The following is a 19,515-nucleotide window of genomic DNA, read 5'->3' on the forward strand; positions in this document are numbered from 1 at the left end:
TAATGTGATAGAGGTTCATCACACCCAAGACTAACCAACAGTCAGCACCCAGTAATGTGGTAGAGAGGTTCATCACACCCAAGACTAACCAACAGTCAGCACCCAGTAATGTGGTAGAGGTTCATCACACACACCCAAGACTAACCAACAGTCAGCACCCAGTAATGTGGTAGAGAGGTTCATCACACACACCCAAGACTAACCAACAGTCAGCACCCAGTAATGTGGTAGAGAGGTTCATCACACCCAATACTAACCAACAGTCAGCACCCAGTAATGTGGTAGAGGTTCATCACACCCAAGACTAACCAACAGTCAGCACCCAGTAATGTGGTAGAGGTTCATCACACCCAAGACTAACCAACAGTCAGCACCCAGTAATGTGGTAGAGAGGTTCATCACACCCAATACTAACCAACAGTCAGCACCCAGTAATGTGGTAGAGAGGATCATCACACCCAAGACTAACCAACAGTCAGCACCCAGTAATGTGGTAGAGAGGATCATCACACCCAATACTAACCAACAGTCAGCACCCAGTAATGTGGTAGAGAGGTTCATCACACCCAATACTAACCAACAGTCAGCACCCAGTAATGTGGTAGAGAGGACACTTGAAGAAAACAACTACACTTAAACTGGCACAAACATACCACATACAAACATCTTCTCTCCCTTCATCTGTGTTTATGTGTAATGGTGTCATTCACTGATCTGTGTCCAGTTGAGTGCTGTGAGACTTCGCTGGGAAGCTGCAATATTTGGCAGCAGTGTGTGAACATTCCACCCTGGCCACTGGCCTGGTGACACAACCCAATGAGGGGGGCACTTCCACTGCACAACACAACCCTACACTGCATGGAGCCGCAGTACAGTATGTTGCTGAATGTTTTTAAATGTGTGTACACGTGAAATGATTGATAAATGACTAACACAGGCCGATGTTCAGTAGTAAATGTGCTGCATCCATTGCCAAGCTCTCTGTTTGGGTGGCAGGCTGCCCAGCACTAATGCAGCTCATTAACAGTAGTGCCTAAAAAAACGGGGCTGTGTCCATTGTTCTGCTTCCCTGTTCATAATATAAGGAGGGGGGCAGAGAAAATGACACAGGGGAGAAAGAAAGAAAGAAAGAAAGAAAGAAAGAAAGAAAGAAAGAAAGAAAGAAAGAGGATGGAGGCAGGCCAGGGAGATAGAAGAAGAGCAGTGGGGGAGATCTATGATGCAACTGCTGGAAGTGGAATGAGATGTCACATCTCTACAAAGTGTGTCCAAAGCTAACACTGACATGGCCATTTAAATTCAGATGAAACTTCTCCATAGAGCGGATTCACCCTGCCCTGCCATAACAGGCCAGCCCACCTGCACAGAGAGATGAAGTCCACCTCACTGCATCCAGGGGGCGACATCAACACAACAGGGAACACAGTCATTTCTGTCTATGAATGTTTGATTCATGCACATCTTATTCATACCACAATATCAGTTTTTATAACATATCAACCAGCCCTAACAAAAAGCACACTTCCCCTCTAAAAGTTATTCTTCTAAACCAAAAGAGCATTAACAAGATATAATGAGAATATAGGTTACAGCCTCCAGCTTCTCCTTACATTTACTGTTTCAATATTACAAGGTAGCACACTCTCCTCTGCCACCCTCTCTGTCTCTCCCCTCTTTGTCCATCACTGATTTGTTCTCTCTCTCTCCTTTCTATCTTCCATTCCTCCTATCTGTGATTGCCTCTCTCCCCATTATGATGTATTGTTTATCCTCAAATAAAAACTGCCAATGCAAATTTCAGCTGGCTATATAAGAGGGATTTCCATGAAGGACTGTGAGTGGTAACTTGTACAGTCTAGTCTCATACAATAGTGTCATAGTTTCAATGCCGTCTACTTTGGAACAGAAAGAGCACAGTCCAATGAGGAGTAAGCAGCAGAACGTGTCTAAGTGTGTTTACTCCTCTGCAATGACACAATTAACATTTCTATCCAACTGGATATCAGCGTGGTCTTGAATGAAATACTATTTCTGCCTTATCTGCCAGCCAAACCTCTCTTGAAATATTTACTGGAGTTCATTAAACTAACATCCATATTGTCCACCAATGACTAATACGATGAATACAATCCCAAGGGATTTGAGGTCTGATATCTGATGTAATATGTCATGAAAATATAGCAGTTCCGTGGCTCTGAGACCCATTGGTGCTGTGACCGTCATGCTCTCCCTAGCAATATGAATAGTGATGAGGTCCTATCTATGCTGGGAGGATAAGATTGGGTCATCTGGGGTCTGTTGAAATGGTGTAGAGGTGGGGTGCGTAGGAGGGGCTCTCTTTTGTATGGGGGACTCATATCTGTCCCTTATTACTGGCTCCCTGCCAGTAACTCCCTCCAAAACACACCATCCGCCCTTTTCTCTCCCCCCATTTCCCCTCCTCCTCCTCATCGTCCAGCTTGAGTGCTCTGCATGGCAAAACCTCTCAGCACCATGCCTGCTGTCGGCTGCTTCCAATCACTCCACAGGCTGGTGTTGGAGAGGGAGGAGAGAGGGAGGAAAGGAGAGAGGGAGGGGAGCAGGGATGGTTGATATGGCGGGAAAGAAAGGAGTTGGTGAGATCAAGGGGAGGGAAATAGCAAGGAAAGAGGTGGCGCTAAAGAGAGCGATTCACAGAAAAAAGAGAGATCAGAAAGTAGAGGACTGAAAGAGAAGCGCAGAGAAAACAGAGAGAACTAAGTGTCCTGTGGTATACCTAGGGTTGCAAAATTCTGGAAGCTTTCAATAAATTCTCTGGTTTCCCCAAAATTCCAGTTGGAAGATTCTTGGCATAGGCGAAATTGCCACGAGGGATGGGGGGGGGGTATGTCAGAACAGGTTGATTCGTCCCCCCAAATCATTTCTTTAAAATAAATATGAGTAACTCTTCATATTAGAATTAATGACAATGAGTGAAATATTATTAATACATTTTTTGGTTTGATGCCCCCCAGATAGCATATGAACATGTGATAAGGAATGGTAAAATGTGTAGAATTGCAGGAAATGTGCTTTTACGCTCGACTTTGGGCACGAAAGAAAGTCCAACTCCTCCTCTTTCTCAATTTTAAAACAGAAATGGGGTGTGCCTATGGTGGTTAATCGATGTTCGTTAGCTAAGCTAGCCACTTGTAGCTAGCCACTTGTAGCTAGCCACTTGTAGCTAGCCACTTGTAGCTAGCCACTTGTAGCTAGCCACTTGTAGCTAGCCACTTGTAGCTAGCCAGTAACTCCTCCAGTATGTGTTGATGTCATTTCACCGGATATGTATTTGGACGGAAGCTGTGGAGATCGGTAAGAAATGGCACTACTGTAGCCAAATATCTTATTCATAAAACATTTTTAAGCATGAAATGACCTGGTATGATGATGCATTGTTCAGTTATACATTTCTAAAGCCTTTATTTTTGCGCTTTTGCCCAGATGGAACACAGCCATACCATCAGTTATTTCCACTGTGCATCTACTGTATAGACCTGCCTGTGGCCCTGTGCTGAAAAACTCCCCAAAGGATAGTCATTTTGGCTATTCATTAAAGCCAAAACAACTATCCATTACAGCCAAAATGACTACCCAAGGGGTCTAGAAAACATCACAGTGAGTGCCTCATGCTGTTTCTGTCTCGCACGCATGCACACTCACAGGCACATATGCACACACACACACACACACACACACACACACACACACACACACACACACACACACACACACACACACACACACACACACACGATTCCCGGAACCACACCACAGTTCAGAGTGGCATGGTAGGGCTGTGGCCTAAGCACAGCCAGGGAGTGGGGATGAGCCACACATGGTAACAACTTATCTGATGGGCCTCTGGCAAAGTTTGTGGTAAATCACAGCATTGCTTCTGCGATGCTGATGGGTGGTGAGCTCTGTAGCACAAAATGTCTGCCATGTATGATCTAGTTCCGGAGCTATGATATATGCTTGTAATCTTTTTTATTCTTCTTTAAATAGCAACATATTATTTCAATTGATGAGAAGAACAATGTGGATTTTGACTACAAATCTTAAAATGGTGCTTTTGGTAAACATACTCCTCACAAGACACTGTCTGAGAAGACACTTTACCAGTGTAATAAATGTGCACGTTGAAACTAAATGGGTCACAAATGAAGAGCATCCACACACTGATAATGATCACTTCTTGATCCTAATCAGTCAGGTTTCAAGACTGGGCATTCAACTGAGACTGCTCTTCTCTGTGTCACGGAGGCTCTCCGCACTGCTAAAGCTAACTCTCTCTCCTCTGCTCTCATCCTTCTAGACCTATCTGCTGCCTTTGATACTGTGAACCATCAGATCCTCCTCTCCACCCTCTCCGAGTTGGGCATCTCCGGCGCGGCCCACGCTTGGATTGCGTCCTACCTGACAGGTCGCTCCTACCAGGTGGCGTGGCGAGAATCTGTCTCCGCACCATGCGCTCTCACCACTGGTGTCCCCCAGGGCTCTGTTCTAGGCCCTCTCCTATTCTCGCTATACACCAAGTCACTTTGCTCTGTCATATCCTCACATGGTCTCTCCTATCATTGCTATGCAGACGACACACAATTAATCTTCTCCTTTCCCCCTTCTGATAACCAGGCGGCGAATCGCATCTCTGCATGTCTGTCAGACATATCAGTGTGGATGACGGATCACCAGCTCAAGCTGAACCTCGGCAAGACGGAGCTGCTCTTCCTCCCGGGGAAGGACTGCCCGTTCCATGATCTCGCCATCACGGTTGACAACTCCCTTGTGTCCTCCTCCCAGAGTGCTAAGAACCTCGGCGTGATCCTGGACAACACCCTGTCGTTCTCCACTAACATCAAGGCGGTGACCCGATCCTGTAGGTTCATGCTCTACAACATTCGCAGAGTACGACCCTGCCTCACACAGGAAGCAGCGCAGGTCCTAATCCAGGCACTTGTCATCTCCCGTCTGGATTACTGCAACTCGCTGTTGGCTGGGCTCCCTGCCTGTGCCATTAAACCCCTACAACTCACCCAGAACGCCGCAGCCCGTCTGGTGTTCAACCTTCCCAAGTTCTCTCACGTCACCCCGCTCCTCCGCTCTCTCCACTGGCTTCCAGTTGAAGCTCGCATCCGCTACAAGACCATGGTGATTGCCTACGGAGCTGTGAAGGGAACGGCACCTCCATACCTTCAGGCTCTGATCAGGCCCTACACCCAAACAAGGGCACTGCGTTCATCCACCTCTGGCCTTCTGGCCCCCCTACCTCTGAGGAAGCACAGTTCCCGCTCAGCCCAGTCAAAACTGTTCGCTGCTCTGGCACCCCAATGGTGGAACAAGCTCCCTCACGACGCCAGGACAGCGGAGTCAATCACCACCTTCCGGAGACACCTGAAACCCCACCTCTTTAAGGAATACCTAGGATAGGATAAAGTAATCCTTCTACCCCCCCCCTTAAAAGATTTAGATGCACTATTGTAAAGTGGTTGTTCCACTGGATATCATAAGGTGAATGCACCAATTTGTAAGTCGCTCTGGATAAGAGCGTCTGCTAAATGACTTAAATGTAAATGTAAATAATACATCGCTGAGGTCATATCCAGGGTCACTGAGGTCATATCCTGGGTCACTGAGGTCATATCCAGGGTCACTGAGAGAGAGAGACTGCTCTGAGTACCATGACTCTTAACTCTACATATCATGTGGGCTGCTTTCATATGTCAAAAGACATTGATACACATATCCATCCATATCACCTCAAAGTGTTATGCAACATTTCTATAATGCAGATCCGGACAAAACTAAATCCGTCAAGTTCTGCATGGTGTGTCAAGTTCCTGAATGAAATACTGGACTGCCAGTAATCAAACATCATTCCTAAATGCTATGACATTTACAACACAATTAATTGAGTTCCATGTAAATGTGAAATAAATGTGTTTCGTGACCTTTCGCAGGACACACTAATATAAATGAATTTTCTCAGGAATGCAATACTATGGGCTTAAGCCATCTCAGAGAAGCTGAGCAACTCGCTACTGGCTATGTCCTTTAATCATTCTCTCTCTAGCCTGCTCCAGTCTACAGTGTCACGGTGTATCACTGCTGCTCTACATGCTATTGTTCTCCACAATGGTCCTCAGGGTTGGGTAGGTTACTTTCTAAAAGTAATCATTTACAGTTATCTGTCCAAAATTGTAATCAGTAACATAACTTTTGGATTACCCAAACTCAGTAACATAATCTGATTACTTTCAGATTACTTTCCAGCAACTCAGATTTTTTAACCAGCCCAATTTTTTGGGGGGGTTGTTGCTAAAATTACACCAACAAAACACAAAATAACAGATGAGCATGCTTTGTAATGTTTCTAAAAACAATACATCTATTACTAGTAAGAAGTAATGTAGTATATTGTTTAATTTAATATTTTATGACCCGAGTCTTTTAACCAAAATATCACAGATGAGACAAAAATGTTCACCTTTTAATGGTTACCGTGGTAATGTGACTCAAGTCATGTTTGTGCCTGTGAGATTGAGAGCATGGCTGCATTCCAAACATGTTATTTTTACCCCCTCAGCCCTCGTAATAGCCACTTTCCCTCTGGGGAATCCCCATCGAAACCGGATGCAGTTTGTTTGCCATCTTAACTAGAGGTCCAATTCACAAACGTTGCCCTCTCAGCCCTCAATTTAGCTTGACGGAGCGAGTGAAGAACTTTGATCACTTGTGGGGTTGATATGACCCACAATTCATAATGCTAGCTTGCTAAAAAAGAATTATATAAAAACTACATTGATTTTAGCATTGGAAAATTGGTTTAGTCTCGTAGTGAGGAGCCTATAAAACGTAGTTAGCTTCATAAACATATTTTTGGGAATTCTGAAATCTATTGGAATAAATGACCAAACTATAAAACTAGCTTGCCAGCTATGGGTCACTAACTACCTGACAGCTAACGTACCTAGCTACGTTAGCTAGCTAGGTACATTAATATCTATAGGTTGATTGTTTTTAAGCACAACTTCAAGATTTCCACCAAGGACGTTGCCTCTCTAAACATCTCTCCCTCTCCAAACACTCGGATGTAAAACGTCATTCAAAGGATGAGGGTTTAGGGCCGAGGGCTGTCTACTTTGAGTTTGGACTGCAGCCCCTGACTAGTAGCCGCCTTGTCTTCTCTTCCCTAGCAGTTGAAACTCAAACATTGAAAAACAACCTAGCTTGTGAACAAAACAATGTAAATAGCCAAGAAAGACAAGGACAAAGTCTCACTTCAGTAGACTTTCGTTTCAAGCAAAATAGACTGACTTTTATGCCTGTGCGCAGCTCTCCTAAAAATGAATCCTTCACTTCGTTGTTCATGTGCGCACAGTCCTCAGCCAGGCAGTGTTGAAGCTTGAGGTCGGATAGGCTATAGGAACAAAACGGCAGAAATACTTTGAAAACAGCTACTGCAGCATTTATTTAGCTATAAATTTAATCATACTTGATGATTTTTATTCACAAATGCGAGTGAAATGCTCGCACTGTAGAGCCCTGTCCACCCGCCAACGTGGCTGGTGAAACAGACATCTTACCCACCAATGGCAAAATCGACCCGCATTGTCATTTGGTGAATGCTGGTTGTTAATTTTAGGCCCTGATCATACATACACTACAGGTCAAAAGTTTTAGAACACCTACTCATTCAAGGGTTTATCTTTATTTTTTACTATTTTCTACATTGTAGAATGATAGTGAAGACATCACAACTATGAAATAACACATATGGAATCATGTAGTAACCAAAAATGTGTTAAACAAATCAAAATATACTTTATATTTGAGACTCTTAAAATAGCCACCCTTTGCATTGATTACAGCTTTGTACACTTGGCATTCTCTCAACCAGCTTCACCTAGAACACTTTTCCAACAGTCTTGAAGGAGTTCCCACATATGCTGAGCACTTGTTGGCTGCTTTTCCTTCACTCTGCGGTCCAACTCATCCCAAACCCTCTCAATTTGGTGGAGGCCAGGTCATCTGATGCAGCATTCCATCACTTTCCTTCTTGGTAAAATAGCCCTTACACAGCCTGGAGGTGTGTTGGGTCATTATCCTGTTGAAAAATAAATGATAGTGGGACTAAGTCCAAACCAGATGGGATGGTGTATCGCTGCAGAATGCTGTGGTAGCCAAGCTGGTTAAGTGTGCCGAAGAATTCTAAATATTTCAGAGAGTGTCACCAGCAAAGCATCCCCACACCATAACACCTCCACCTCCATGCTTCACGGTGGGAAATACACATGCAGAGATCATCCGTTCACCCACACTGTGTCTCACAAAGACACAGAGGTTGGAATCAAAAATCTCTAATTTCCACCGGTCTAATTTCCATTGCTCGCAAGTCTCCTCTTATTATTGGTGTCCTTTAGTAGTGGTTTATTTGCAGCAATTCAAAATTCAAAAGGCACTCGCACATCAGAGCAATCTTTTTTGCAGGTGCAGCAATTCGACCATGAAGGCCTGATTCACATAATCTCCTGTGAACAGTTGATGTTGAGATGTGTCTGTTACTTGAACTCTGTGAAGCATTTATTTGAGATGCAATTTCAGAGGCTGGTAACTCTAAAGAACTTATCCTCTGCAGCAGAGGTAACTCTGAGTCTTCCTTTCCTGTGGCTGTCCCCATGAGAGCCAGTTTCATCATAGCGCTTGATGGTTTATGCGACTGCACTTTCAATGTTCTTGAAATTTTTCGTATTGACTTACCTTCATGTCTTAAAGTAATGATGGACTGTCATTACTCTTTGCTTATTTGAGCTGTTCTTGCCATAATAGGGCTATCTTCGGCTACCTTGTCACAACACAACTGATTGGCTCAAACGCATTAAGGAGGAAATAAATTCCACAAATTAACTTTTAAGAAGGCACACCTGTTAATTGAAATGCATTCCAGGTGACTACCTCCTGAAGCTGGTTGAGAGAATGCCAAGAGTGTGCAAAGCTGTCATCAAGGCAAAGGGTGGCTATTTGAAGAATCTCAAATCTCAAATATATTTTGATTTGTTTAACACTTTTTTGGTAACTACATGATTCCATGTGTTATTTCATTGTTTTGATATATTCACTATTATTCTACAATGTAGAAAATAGTAAAAATAAAGAAAAACCCTAAAATGAGTAGGTGTTCTAAAACTTTTGATCGGTAGTGTATGTGTTTGATTCCAATTGATTTACAACCTAGCACAGGAATTTACCAATTCACTTTGGGCCACATAAACTACTTTGTCTATAAAACACCAAATAATTGCTTCATATTTGTTGTATATGACTAATGTCACATGGACATCAATTAATGTAGTAAGTGGATGACATTTATGTATGTGTTATCCATAAACATTTTCATCGATTGGAGAAGAGTAATGAGAGTTGTATTGATCCTGCAGCACTAGGTCCTCCTGTGGGGGGCAGTAGAGGTAAAGTAGTACTCACTATTGGGCAGAGTCATTGAGCTGGTATTCTCGGGCACGGCTGAAGCACTCCTGGATGCCAGAGTCAGACCACAGGCGGATCATAGCCCCCAGGAGCTCAGGAGAGTAGGGCTCAGTGTCCTCCATACGACTTACCACGTCACACACCATCTTAGCATCAGCCTGAGGAGGGAGAGAACAACAGGTACATTATACATAGCACTTTAAATACAGTACATTTTTGTCATTTAGTAACCATTCTTATCCAGGGAGACTTACAGGAGCAATTATGGTTAAGAGCCTTGCTCAAGGGCACATTGACAGGTTGTTCACCTAGTCAACTCAGGGATTCAAACCAGCATCTTTTCAGTTACTTTCCCAACACTCTTAACCACTAGGCTACCTGCCGCCCAATACACACAAGCCTGTAGAGAGGAAAACATCAACCTGTAGATAGGAACAGATATAGCACTCACATTAAGTATCCATATCACAATACAGAGGTATTTCCTGCGCAAAGATAATACTTCTAAAATTACAGTGTAATTAGAAAATACCCTTACGAAAAACAATTGCAGTTAGAGTGCAGTATAACTGTAGTACGCTGCAAATACTGCGTCCAAAATAAAAAATGTTTACTGCAGTAATTTTGCAGAGTAACTGCAGTTACAGTGCAGTATAATTGCAGTTTCACTGCAATTATTTCACAATTCACAATTGCAGTTATTCTGCAATTACTGCGTCCAAAACGCCACAGTCGACTGCAGTTACTGCAGTTTCAAAACTACATTATTTTTTTGTAAGGGTAGAGATATCTAAATCTAGGAGCTGAAATGAAATAACTGTTTTTCATTCCACTAGTGTCTACAAATGCGAAGGTCACAGGAGAGGAGCATCCTGGAAGGAGTGATCCTGCCTTCCCCGCATAACCCCAAACACTAGTCACGTTTCACAATGTCCCGACCTGAGCACTGGGTCTGGGAAAGTGTTTCAGCTCTTATTACCGACCCCCCCACTGCCTGGCTAGAGAGGCCTACAACAGTGACTCAATTACAGGCTGGGCGTCCTGTGTGTGTGTGTGTTTACGGACCACTACTCTGCCTCTCCTCTCTGCAGCTGCTAATCCCACCCACTTCCTGTGGGCCCTGCTCCTAGTCCATATTGAAACGGAACAACCACCCACCAACACACCCTGTGTATTGGAGCGTGATAACATAGTAGTGTAGGGAGTCGTTGACCTGTGTGTCTCTCTGAATGACCATGTGCAGTTGACACCCACCACAGAGTTTGATTGACAGGCTCTAGTATGTGCTGGGACATGCTACAGCTTTGACACAGCTAGCTTCAGCCTGTTTGTCACTCACAGCACCAATCAGGTCCCTAGTTACCAACAGAGTAAAGGTCATGGGCGTCACTAACTCCTCCGCCTCTATGTTTCACCGGCTGCTGCTGCTGCTCTGAAGCTGATCAATACCCAGAATCATTGATAATGATCTACACACCAGATACACATTGGTCTGCACACACACACACACACACACACACACACACACACACACACACACACACACACACACACACACACACACACACACACACACACACACACACACACACACACACACACACACACACACACACACACACACACACACACACACACACCTACCTGCAATCCCCTCTCTAATGGTGGACAGGATGAGGCATGCAAAAAAATAAATCAGTGCTTTCTCCCTTCCTCTAATCTCCTCACTTGCTCAACACTTCCCTTCCTTACATAATTGCCCTGATGTCATTCTCACTTCTTTATGTAGCATTGGTCCAAAGTTACACTAACACAAAGCCATGCAGTGTCTGCAGCCAAGGTCCTGAAAAGAGCATTTTGTTCCTTTTTGCAGGAGAGCTGGGCAGCTTAGCTGTGACAAAGCCCAGCGTTTTAGGTCAGACTCACTCTGCAGTCCTAACCTGGGGGAGAGAGGCTAGGCCAGCCAACTGAGCAAGGAGAGGGAGGAACACTTCAACCCAAATCAGCACAAAAACAAGCGTGGGAAATAGAGAATAGTTTTGATAAGGGGAGAGAGAGAAAACGAGAATCAGGTTGGAATTGCCAATTTGGTATCTCAGGAGATTCTCTCTATGCCATACAGTATTTTCCCTGGTGGGAGAGAGAGACTGCTGTGTTCACATCAACACAAAACAGCTGGAGACATCTGGAACCCAGCACTGGAGAAGTGACAGGAACCGCTATCACCATTAAGGTCTGACACACTAAAATACATCTCACTGGGAGATAAACTGAGATTAGGAAACCAAGAAGCTCCAGCTGTAATATTACCATACCACCTGTATTTCCATACTAGGGGAGAGTGTGGTAAGTTGAGTCAAATGGTTAGTTGAGCCACCCCTTGTTTCTAGGAAACCATACACAAAAGTAACCATGTGACCAAATATTTACGAAGATGTCATATTTCCATGGAGTCTGTGAAGAAACCACATGGAAAAAGTGGTAAGCAAGTTAGGTCCAAAACACGGATTTTTACCAAGTCAAATGAATGTATTGTGTTATAGGTTTCATGATGCTTGTATCTAAGCCAAAGTAGATACATCATTTGGGGTCTCTATAAGTGCCAATAAGAGGTCCTAAATCTACACTCTTAGAAAAAAGGGTTCCAAAAGGGTTCTTCCGCAGTGCCCCTTTGTGGTTCCAGGTAGAACTCTTTTATGTTTCATGTAGAACTCTTTGTGTAAAGGGTTCCACATGGAACTCAAAAGGGTTCTACCTGGAACCAAAAGGGTTCTACCTGGAACCAAACAAGGTTCTTCAAAGGGTTCTACCTGGAACCAAACAGGGTTCTTCAAAGGGTTATCCTATAGAAAAGACTAAAAACCCTTTTAAAACCTCTTGGGGCTAGGTGGGACGCTAGCGTGCCACCCGTGGTGCACTCCATCAACAGCAGGTGCATTTCAAGAGCGGCAAATTTGAATCCAAATAAATGTCAAAATTCAAATTTTTCAAAAATACAACTATGTTACACCATTTGAAAGATAAACATCTCCTTAATCTAACCACGTTTTACGATTTCAAAAAGGTTTTACGGCGAAAGCATAAATTTAGAGTATGTTAGGACAGTACATTTACAAGAGTTGTGTGTAATGTTTTGTCAAGTCAAAGACAGGGTCACCAAAACCATAAAACCAGCTAAAATGATACACTAACCTTTTACAATCTCCATCAGATGACACTCCTAGGACATTATGTTAGACAATGCATGCATTTTTAGTTCTATCAAGTTGATATTTATATCCAAAAACAGCGTTTTACTATGGCATTGATGTTGAGGAAATCGTTTCCCTCCAATAACCGGCAGTCAAGTCAGCGTCACAAATTAAATAATTAAAATTAGAAAACATTGGTAAAATATTATATTGTCATTTAAAGAATTATAGATTTACATCTTTTGAACGCAATCAACTTGCCAGATTTAAAAATAACCTTACTGGGAAATCACACTTTGCAATAATCTGAGCACTGTGCCCAGAAAAATACGCGTTGCGATACAGACTAGACGTCATGTTGGGGAGATCTAAAATCGAAAATACTATGTAAATAATCCATTACCTTTGATTCTCTTCATCAGATGTCACTTCCAGGTATCACAGGTCCATAACGAATGTAGTTTTGTTCAAAAAAGCTCATCATTTATGTCCAAAATCTCCGTCTCGTTAGCACATGATGTAAGCCAGCCGGACTTCGTCATGAACGAGGGGAAAAAATATATTTCCGTTCGTTCAAACATGTCAAACGTTGTATAGCATAAATCATTAGGGCCTTTTTAACGAGAACATGAATAATATTCAAGGTGGACGAATGCATAGTCTTTTATAACGTATTGGAACGAGGGTACCCAACATGAAGTAGCGCGCCAGGTGTCTAATGGGACATCACCGTTCCATGGCTCTTGTTCGGTCAGATCTCCCTCCAGAAGACTCAAAACACTTTGTAAAGGCTGGTGACATCTAGTGGAAGCAATAGGAAGTGCCAAAATATTCCTAAACCCCTGTGTTTTTCAATGGGATAGGTTTAAAGTCAATACAACACATCAGGTATCCACTTCCTGTCAGAAAATGTCTCAGGGTTTTGCCTGCCAAATGAGTTCTGTTATACTCACAGACACCATTCAAACAGTTTTGGAAACTTTAGAGTGTTTTCTATCCATATATAATAAGTATATGCATATTCTAGTTACTGGGTAGGATTAGTAACCAGATTAAATCGGGTAAATTTTTTTTATCCAGACGTGCAAATGCTGCCCCCTAGACCCAACAGGTTAAGTTCTAGATACTACCTTTTTTTCTAAGAGTGTAGCATGAAAGTGCATCCTTGTAGCTGTGTGGACAAAAGTAGCCAACATGTTTGCCATGGGGTAAGTTGAGCCAATGGCTACCATGCCTCATACAAATGATTACATTTAGTAAGTTTTATGCATAATACGCATCGTAGTGCATTTGTATTGTTACAGGCAGATATCATCATGTCCAGTGTATACAGACGTAAAACAAGCCGGGGCTAACCCCCCTTCAGGTTCTTTAGAGAACAGCCAAGGAAGTAAGAAAAGGGAAGATGTCCATTTGAGCAGCAGCAAGGGCTAAATAAAATGGACTGAATGACACTGATATGTACATTGACAAAAAAGAAAAGAAACACGTACCTGTGTGAAAGAGAGGCGATGACAGAGTAGCAGAGGAACATAAGGTCGTATCTGATGACATGGGAGTCTGAGCTTGCTAAACATATCAAGAATCACAGGACCAGTTTCATGGGCTTAGTTGCCTCAAATGCAGAGAACTTGCCTACGAATTGGCACATTGAAACAACATCCCTCACCCATACAACTGGTCAAGAAATGGAAGGGTAAGTGATATTGAACAGCGAGATCTATATTTGAATGTAGGCATACATTTAAGATATACAATATACCACACCCCCATTCCATGAATTAAACTTTGACCTACTAGCACCATCACCCACTGTCACTGGACACTATCACCCACTTATCCCAAGGCAGCTCAACTGACCTTGTCCCGATGCTCAAATTACCCCATACCCGGGTTAAGTTGTGCCAAGAGACAACTTTTTTCAACAAGCTATGTTTTCAAAACTGTTATGTTTACAATAATTCTGATAATTTCCAGGGATACACAACATCTTGAAACATATAAATATGTCTTTGTTAGAAAGAATACTATATTTCCCTTGACGTAGTGATGCTGAATGTAACATTTTTGGGGGACAGACCACACTCTCCCCTACCAGATCCAAGATGGCTTCTCAAATACAGCTTTATAACACAGATTAAATCATTCGACTGATAGCCATTGTGATCGATGACTGAGTTAGGCTACATGTTTTTTGATTGGATAAGGGAGGCTCTGTCTCCTCCCTCCTGGTAAGCCTAACCTTTAAGTACAGGCCCTGTGAACTCAGTTGGATGGAGCCCTGTAGGCCAGACCTCCTCCACTATAGACGGTTTCAACAGTCAAAACACAAACAAATCCACGCACGGCCTGATAAGAACGATCTCCACTGACCCCTGACTGATATAAACTCAAAAGGGCATTTATCTCCAACTGACACCCACTGCCTCTGACTCAGATTGCCTCCACACTCCCCATCCATTCAACTGTTCAAAAGGCAGCTTAGGGCCATATCCCTGTGTCATCTCCCACTACTAGCCCTTAGAGAAGGCCACGCATTTTATCAGGCCTTTACTGTCCAGCAGTCAAGCATAATATGGCGGTTGAACACTAGAAAACTGTTTTGTGCGACTCAAATGGTCTCATGATATTGGACGGCTAACCATCTTACAATAAAAATGGGCACATACTGTTTATGTGCTGTAGGCCTACAGGCAGTGACTTGTCCAGAACATTTTGAATGGGATGGACAATGCAAGGTGGAAGTTTTCAATATAGTGAAGACATCAACACAATGAAATAACACCTATGGAATTATGTAGTAACCAAAAAAGTGTTAAAGAAATCAAAATATACTATATATTTTAGATTCTTCGAAGTAGCCATCCTTTGCCTTGATGACAGCTTTGTACACTCTTGGCATTCTCTCAACCAGCTTCATGAGGAATTATTTTCCAACAGTCTTGAAGGAGTTCCCACATATGCTGAGCACTTGTTGGCTGCTTTTCCTTCATTCTGTGGTCCAACTCATCCCAAACCATCTCAATTGGGTTGAGGTCGGGTGATTGTGGAGGCCAGGTCATCTGATGCAGCACTCCAGCACTCTCCTTCTTGGTCAAATAGCCCTTACACAGCCTGGAGGTGTGTTTTGGGTCATTGTCCTGTTGAAAAACAAATGATAGTGGGACTAAGCGCAAACCAGATGGGATGGCGTATCGCTGCAGAATGATGTGGTAGCCATGCTGGTCAAGTGTGACTTGAATTCTGAATGAATCCATGACAATGTCACCAGCAAAGCACTCCCACAGCATCACACCTCCTCCTCCATGCTTCACGGTGGGAACCACACATGCAGAGATCATTTGTTCACCTACTCCTACTCTCGATAAAGACACGGCAGTTGGAACCAAAAATCTCAAATTTGGACTCATCAGACCAAAGGACAGATTTCCACTTGTCTAATGTCCATTGCTCATGTTTCTTGGCCCAAGCAAGTCTCTTATTTTTATTGGTGTCCTTTAGTAGTGGTTTCTTTGCAGCAATTCGACCATGAAGGCTTGATTCAAGCTGTCTCCTCTGAACGGGGGGGGGGGGGGGGGGCTCCCGAGTGGCGCAGCGGTCTAAGGCACTGCATCTCAGTGCTAGAGGCATCACTACAGACCCTGGCTTGATTCCAGGCTGTATCACAACCGGCCGAGATTGGGAGTCCCATAGGTCAGTGCACAATTGGCCCAGTGTCATCCGGGTTAGGGTTTGGCCGGGGTAGGGTGTCATTGTAAACATGAATTTGTTCTCAACTGGCTTGCCTAGTTAAATAAAGGTTAAAAAAAAATACAAATAGAAAAACAGTTGAACTCTGTGCAGCATTTATTTGGGCTGCAATTTCTGAGGCTGGTAACTCTAATGAACTTATCCTCTGCAACAGAGATACAGTTGAAGTCGGAAGTTTACATACACAAAGGTTGGAGTCATTAAAACTTGTTTTACAACCACTCCACAAATTTCTTGTTAACAAACTATAGTTTTGGCAAGTCGGTTAGGACATCTGTTTGTGCATGACACAAGTCATTTTTCCAACAATTGCTTACAGACAGATTATTTCACTTAGAAAATGCCAGAAAATGATATCATGGCTTTAGAAGTTTCTGACAGGCTAATTGACATCATTTGAGTCAATTGGAGTTGTACCTGTGGATGTATTTCAAGGCCTATCTTCAAGCTCAGTGCCTCTTTGCTTGACATCATGGGAAATCAAATAAATCAGCCAAGACCTCAGAAAAAAAATTGTAGACCACAAGTCTGGTTCATCTTTGGGAGCAATTTCCAAACGCCTGAAGGTACCACGTTCATCTGTACAAACAATAGTACGCAAGTATAAACACCATGGGACCATGCAGCCGTCAGACCGCTCAGGAAGGAGACGCGTTCTGTCTCCTAGAGATGAACGTACTTTGGTGCGAAAAGTGCAAATCAATCCCAGAACAACAGCAAAGGACCTTGTGAAGATGCTGGAGGAAACAGGTACAAAAGTATCTATATCCACAGTAAAACGAGTCCTATATCAACATAGCCTGAAAGACCACTCAGCAAGGAAGAAGCCACTGCTATAAAACCGGAATAGAAAAGCCAGACTACGGTTTGCAACTGCACATGGAGACAAAGATCGTACTTTTTGGAGAAATGTCCTCTGGTCTGATGAAACAAAAATAGAACTGTTTGGCCATAATGACCATCGTTATGTTTGGAGGAAAAATGGGGAGGCTTGCAAGCCGAAGAACAACATCCCAACCGTGAAGCACGGGGGTGGCAGCATCATAAGTGTGGGGGTGCTTTGCTGCAGGAGGGACTGGGGGACTTCACAAAATAGATGGCATCATGAGAATGGAAAATTATGTGGATATATTGAAGCAACATCTCAAGACTTCAGTCAGGAAGTTAAAGCTTGGTTGCAAATGGGTCTTCCAAATGGGCAAAGACCCCAAGCATACTTCCAAAGTTGTGGCAAAATGGCTTGAGGACAACAAAGTCAAGGTATTGGAGTGGCCATCACAAAGCCCTGACCTCAATCCTATTGAAAATTTGTGGGCAGAACTGAAAAAGCATGTGCGAGCAAGGAGGCCTACAAACCCGACTCAGTTACACCAACTCTGTCAGGAGGAATGGACCAAAATGCACCCAATTTATTGTGGGAAGCTTGTGGAAGGCTACCCAAAACATTTGACCCAAGTTAAACAATTTTAAGGCAATGCTACCAAACACGAATTGAGTGTATGTAAACTTCTGACCCACTGGGAATGTGATGAACGAAATAAAAGCTGAAATAAAGAATTCTCTCTACTATTATTCTGACATTTCACATTCTTAAAATAAAGTGGTGATTCTAATTGACCTAAGACAGGGAATTTTTACTCTGATTAAATGTCAGGAATTGTGAAAAACTGAGTTTAAATGTATTTGGCTAAGGTGTATGTAAACTTACGACTTCAACTGTAACTCTGGGTCATCCTTTCCTGTGACTGTCCTCATGAGAGCTAGTTTCATCATATCGCTTGATGGTTTTTGCAACTGCACTTGAAGAAACTTTCAAATCTCTTGAAATGTTCCGGATTGTCTGACCATCATGTCTTAAAGTAATGATGGACTGTCATTTCTCTTTGCTTATTTGAGCTGTTTTTGCCATAATATGGACTCGGTCTTTTACCAAATAGGGCTATCTTCTGTATTCCACCCCCTACCTTGTCACAACACAACTGATTGGCTTAAACACATTAAGAAGGAAAGAAATTCCACAAATGAACTTTTAACAAGGCACACCTGTTAATTGAAATGCATTCCAGGTGACTACCTCATGAAGCTGAAAAATAGTACAAATAAAGAAAAACCCTGGAATGAGTAGGTGTGTCCAAACTTTTGACTGGTACTGTATACAATACCGTTCAAAAGTTTGGGGTCACTTAGAAATGTCCTTGTTTTTTAAATAAAAGCATATTTTTGTCCATTAAAATAATATCAAATTGATAAGAAATACAGTGTAGACATTGTTAATGTTGTAAATTACATTTGTAGCTAGAAATGGCTGATTTTTTATGGAATATCTACATTGGCGTACAGAAGCCCATTACCAGCAACCATCACTCCTGTGTTCCAATGGCACGATTTGTTAGCTAATAAAAGTTTATCATTTTAAAAGGCTAATTGATCATTAGAAAACCCTTTTCAATTATGTTAGCACAGCTGAAAACTGTTGTCCTGATTAAAGAAGCAATACAACTGGCTTTCTTTAGACTACTTAAGTATCTGGAGCATCAGCATTTGTGGGTTTGATCACATGCTCAAAATGGCCAGAAACAAAGACCTTTCTTCTGAAACTCGTCAGTCTATTCTGAGAAATGAAGGCTATTCCATGCGAGAAATTGCCAAGAAACTGAAGATCTCGTACAACGCTGTGTACTACTCCCTTCACAGAACAGCGCAAACTGGCTCTAACCAGAATAGAAAGAGGTGTGGGAGGCCTACTATTTAATGAAGCTGCCAGTTGAGGATGTGAGGTGTCTGTTTCTCAAACTAGACACTATAAAGTGCTTATCCTCTTGCTCAGTTGTGCACCGGGCCCTCCCACTCCTCTTTCTATTCTGGTTAGAGCCAGTTTGAGCTGTTCTGTGAAGGGAGTACTTTGAGTCAAAGTATCAATATAATATCGTCCAAAATAATATTGCGATATGTAACTGTACTGATTTTTTCCCCCATCACTCTCTCGTTTTTATTTTGCTACATAAAATGACGCACACATGGCTAATGGGGCCTGTGATTGCCTACTGAATTTAAATCAGTTTCAAACAAA

The 19,515-nt window shown here is 42.7% G+C and overlaps 1 protein-coding gene across 2 annotated transcripts in view; it reads right to left on the reverse strand.

Moving 5' to 3' along the window:
* LOC106560843 (guanine nucleotide-binding protein G(o) subunit alpha) overlaps positions 1–19,515 on the reverse strand; it is a 143,784-nt gene that overhangs the window by 26,806 nt on the left and 97,463 nt on the right. For both annotated transcript variants that reach the window (XM_014124202.2, XM_014124203.2), the window contains exon 4: positions 9,502–9,662. In XM_014124202.2, the coding sequence (XP_013979677.1) occupies positions 9,502–9,662 (161 nt within the window). The remainder of the gene's footprint in view (positions 1–9,501; positions 9,663–19,515) is intronic.

Source organism: Salmo salar, chromosome ssa10 (genome assembly GCF_905237065.1).
Source record: "Salmo salar chromosome ssa10, Ssal_v3.1, whole genome shotgun sequence".
NCBI classification, from domain to species: Eukaryota; Metazoa; Chordata; class Actinopteri; order Salmoniformes; family Salmonidae; genus Salmo; species Salmo salar.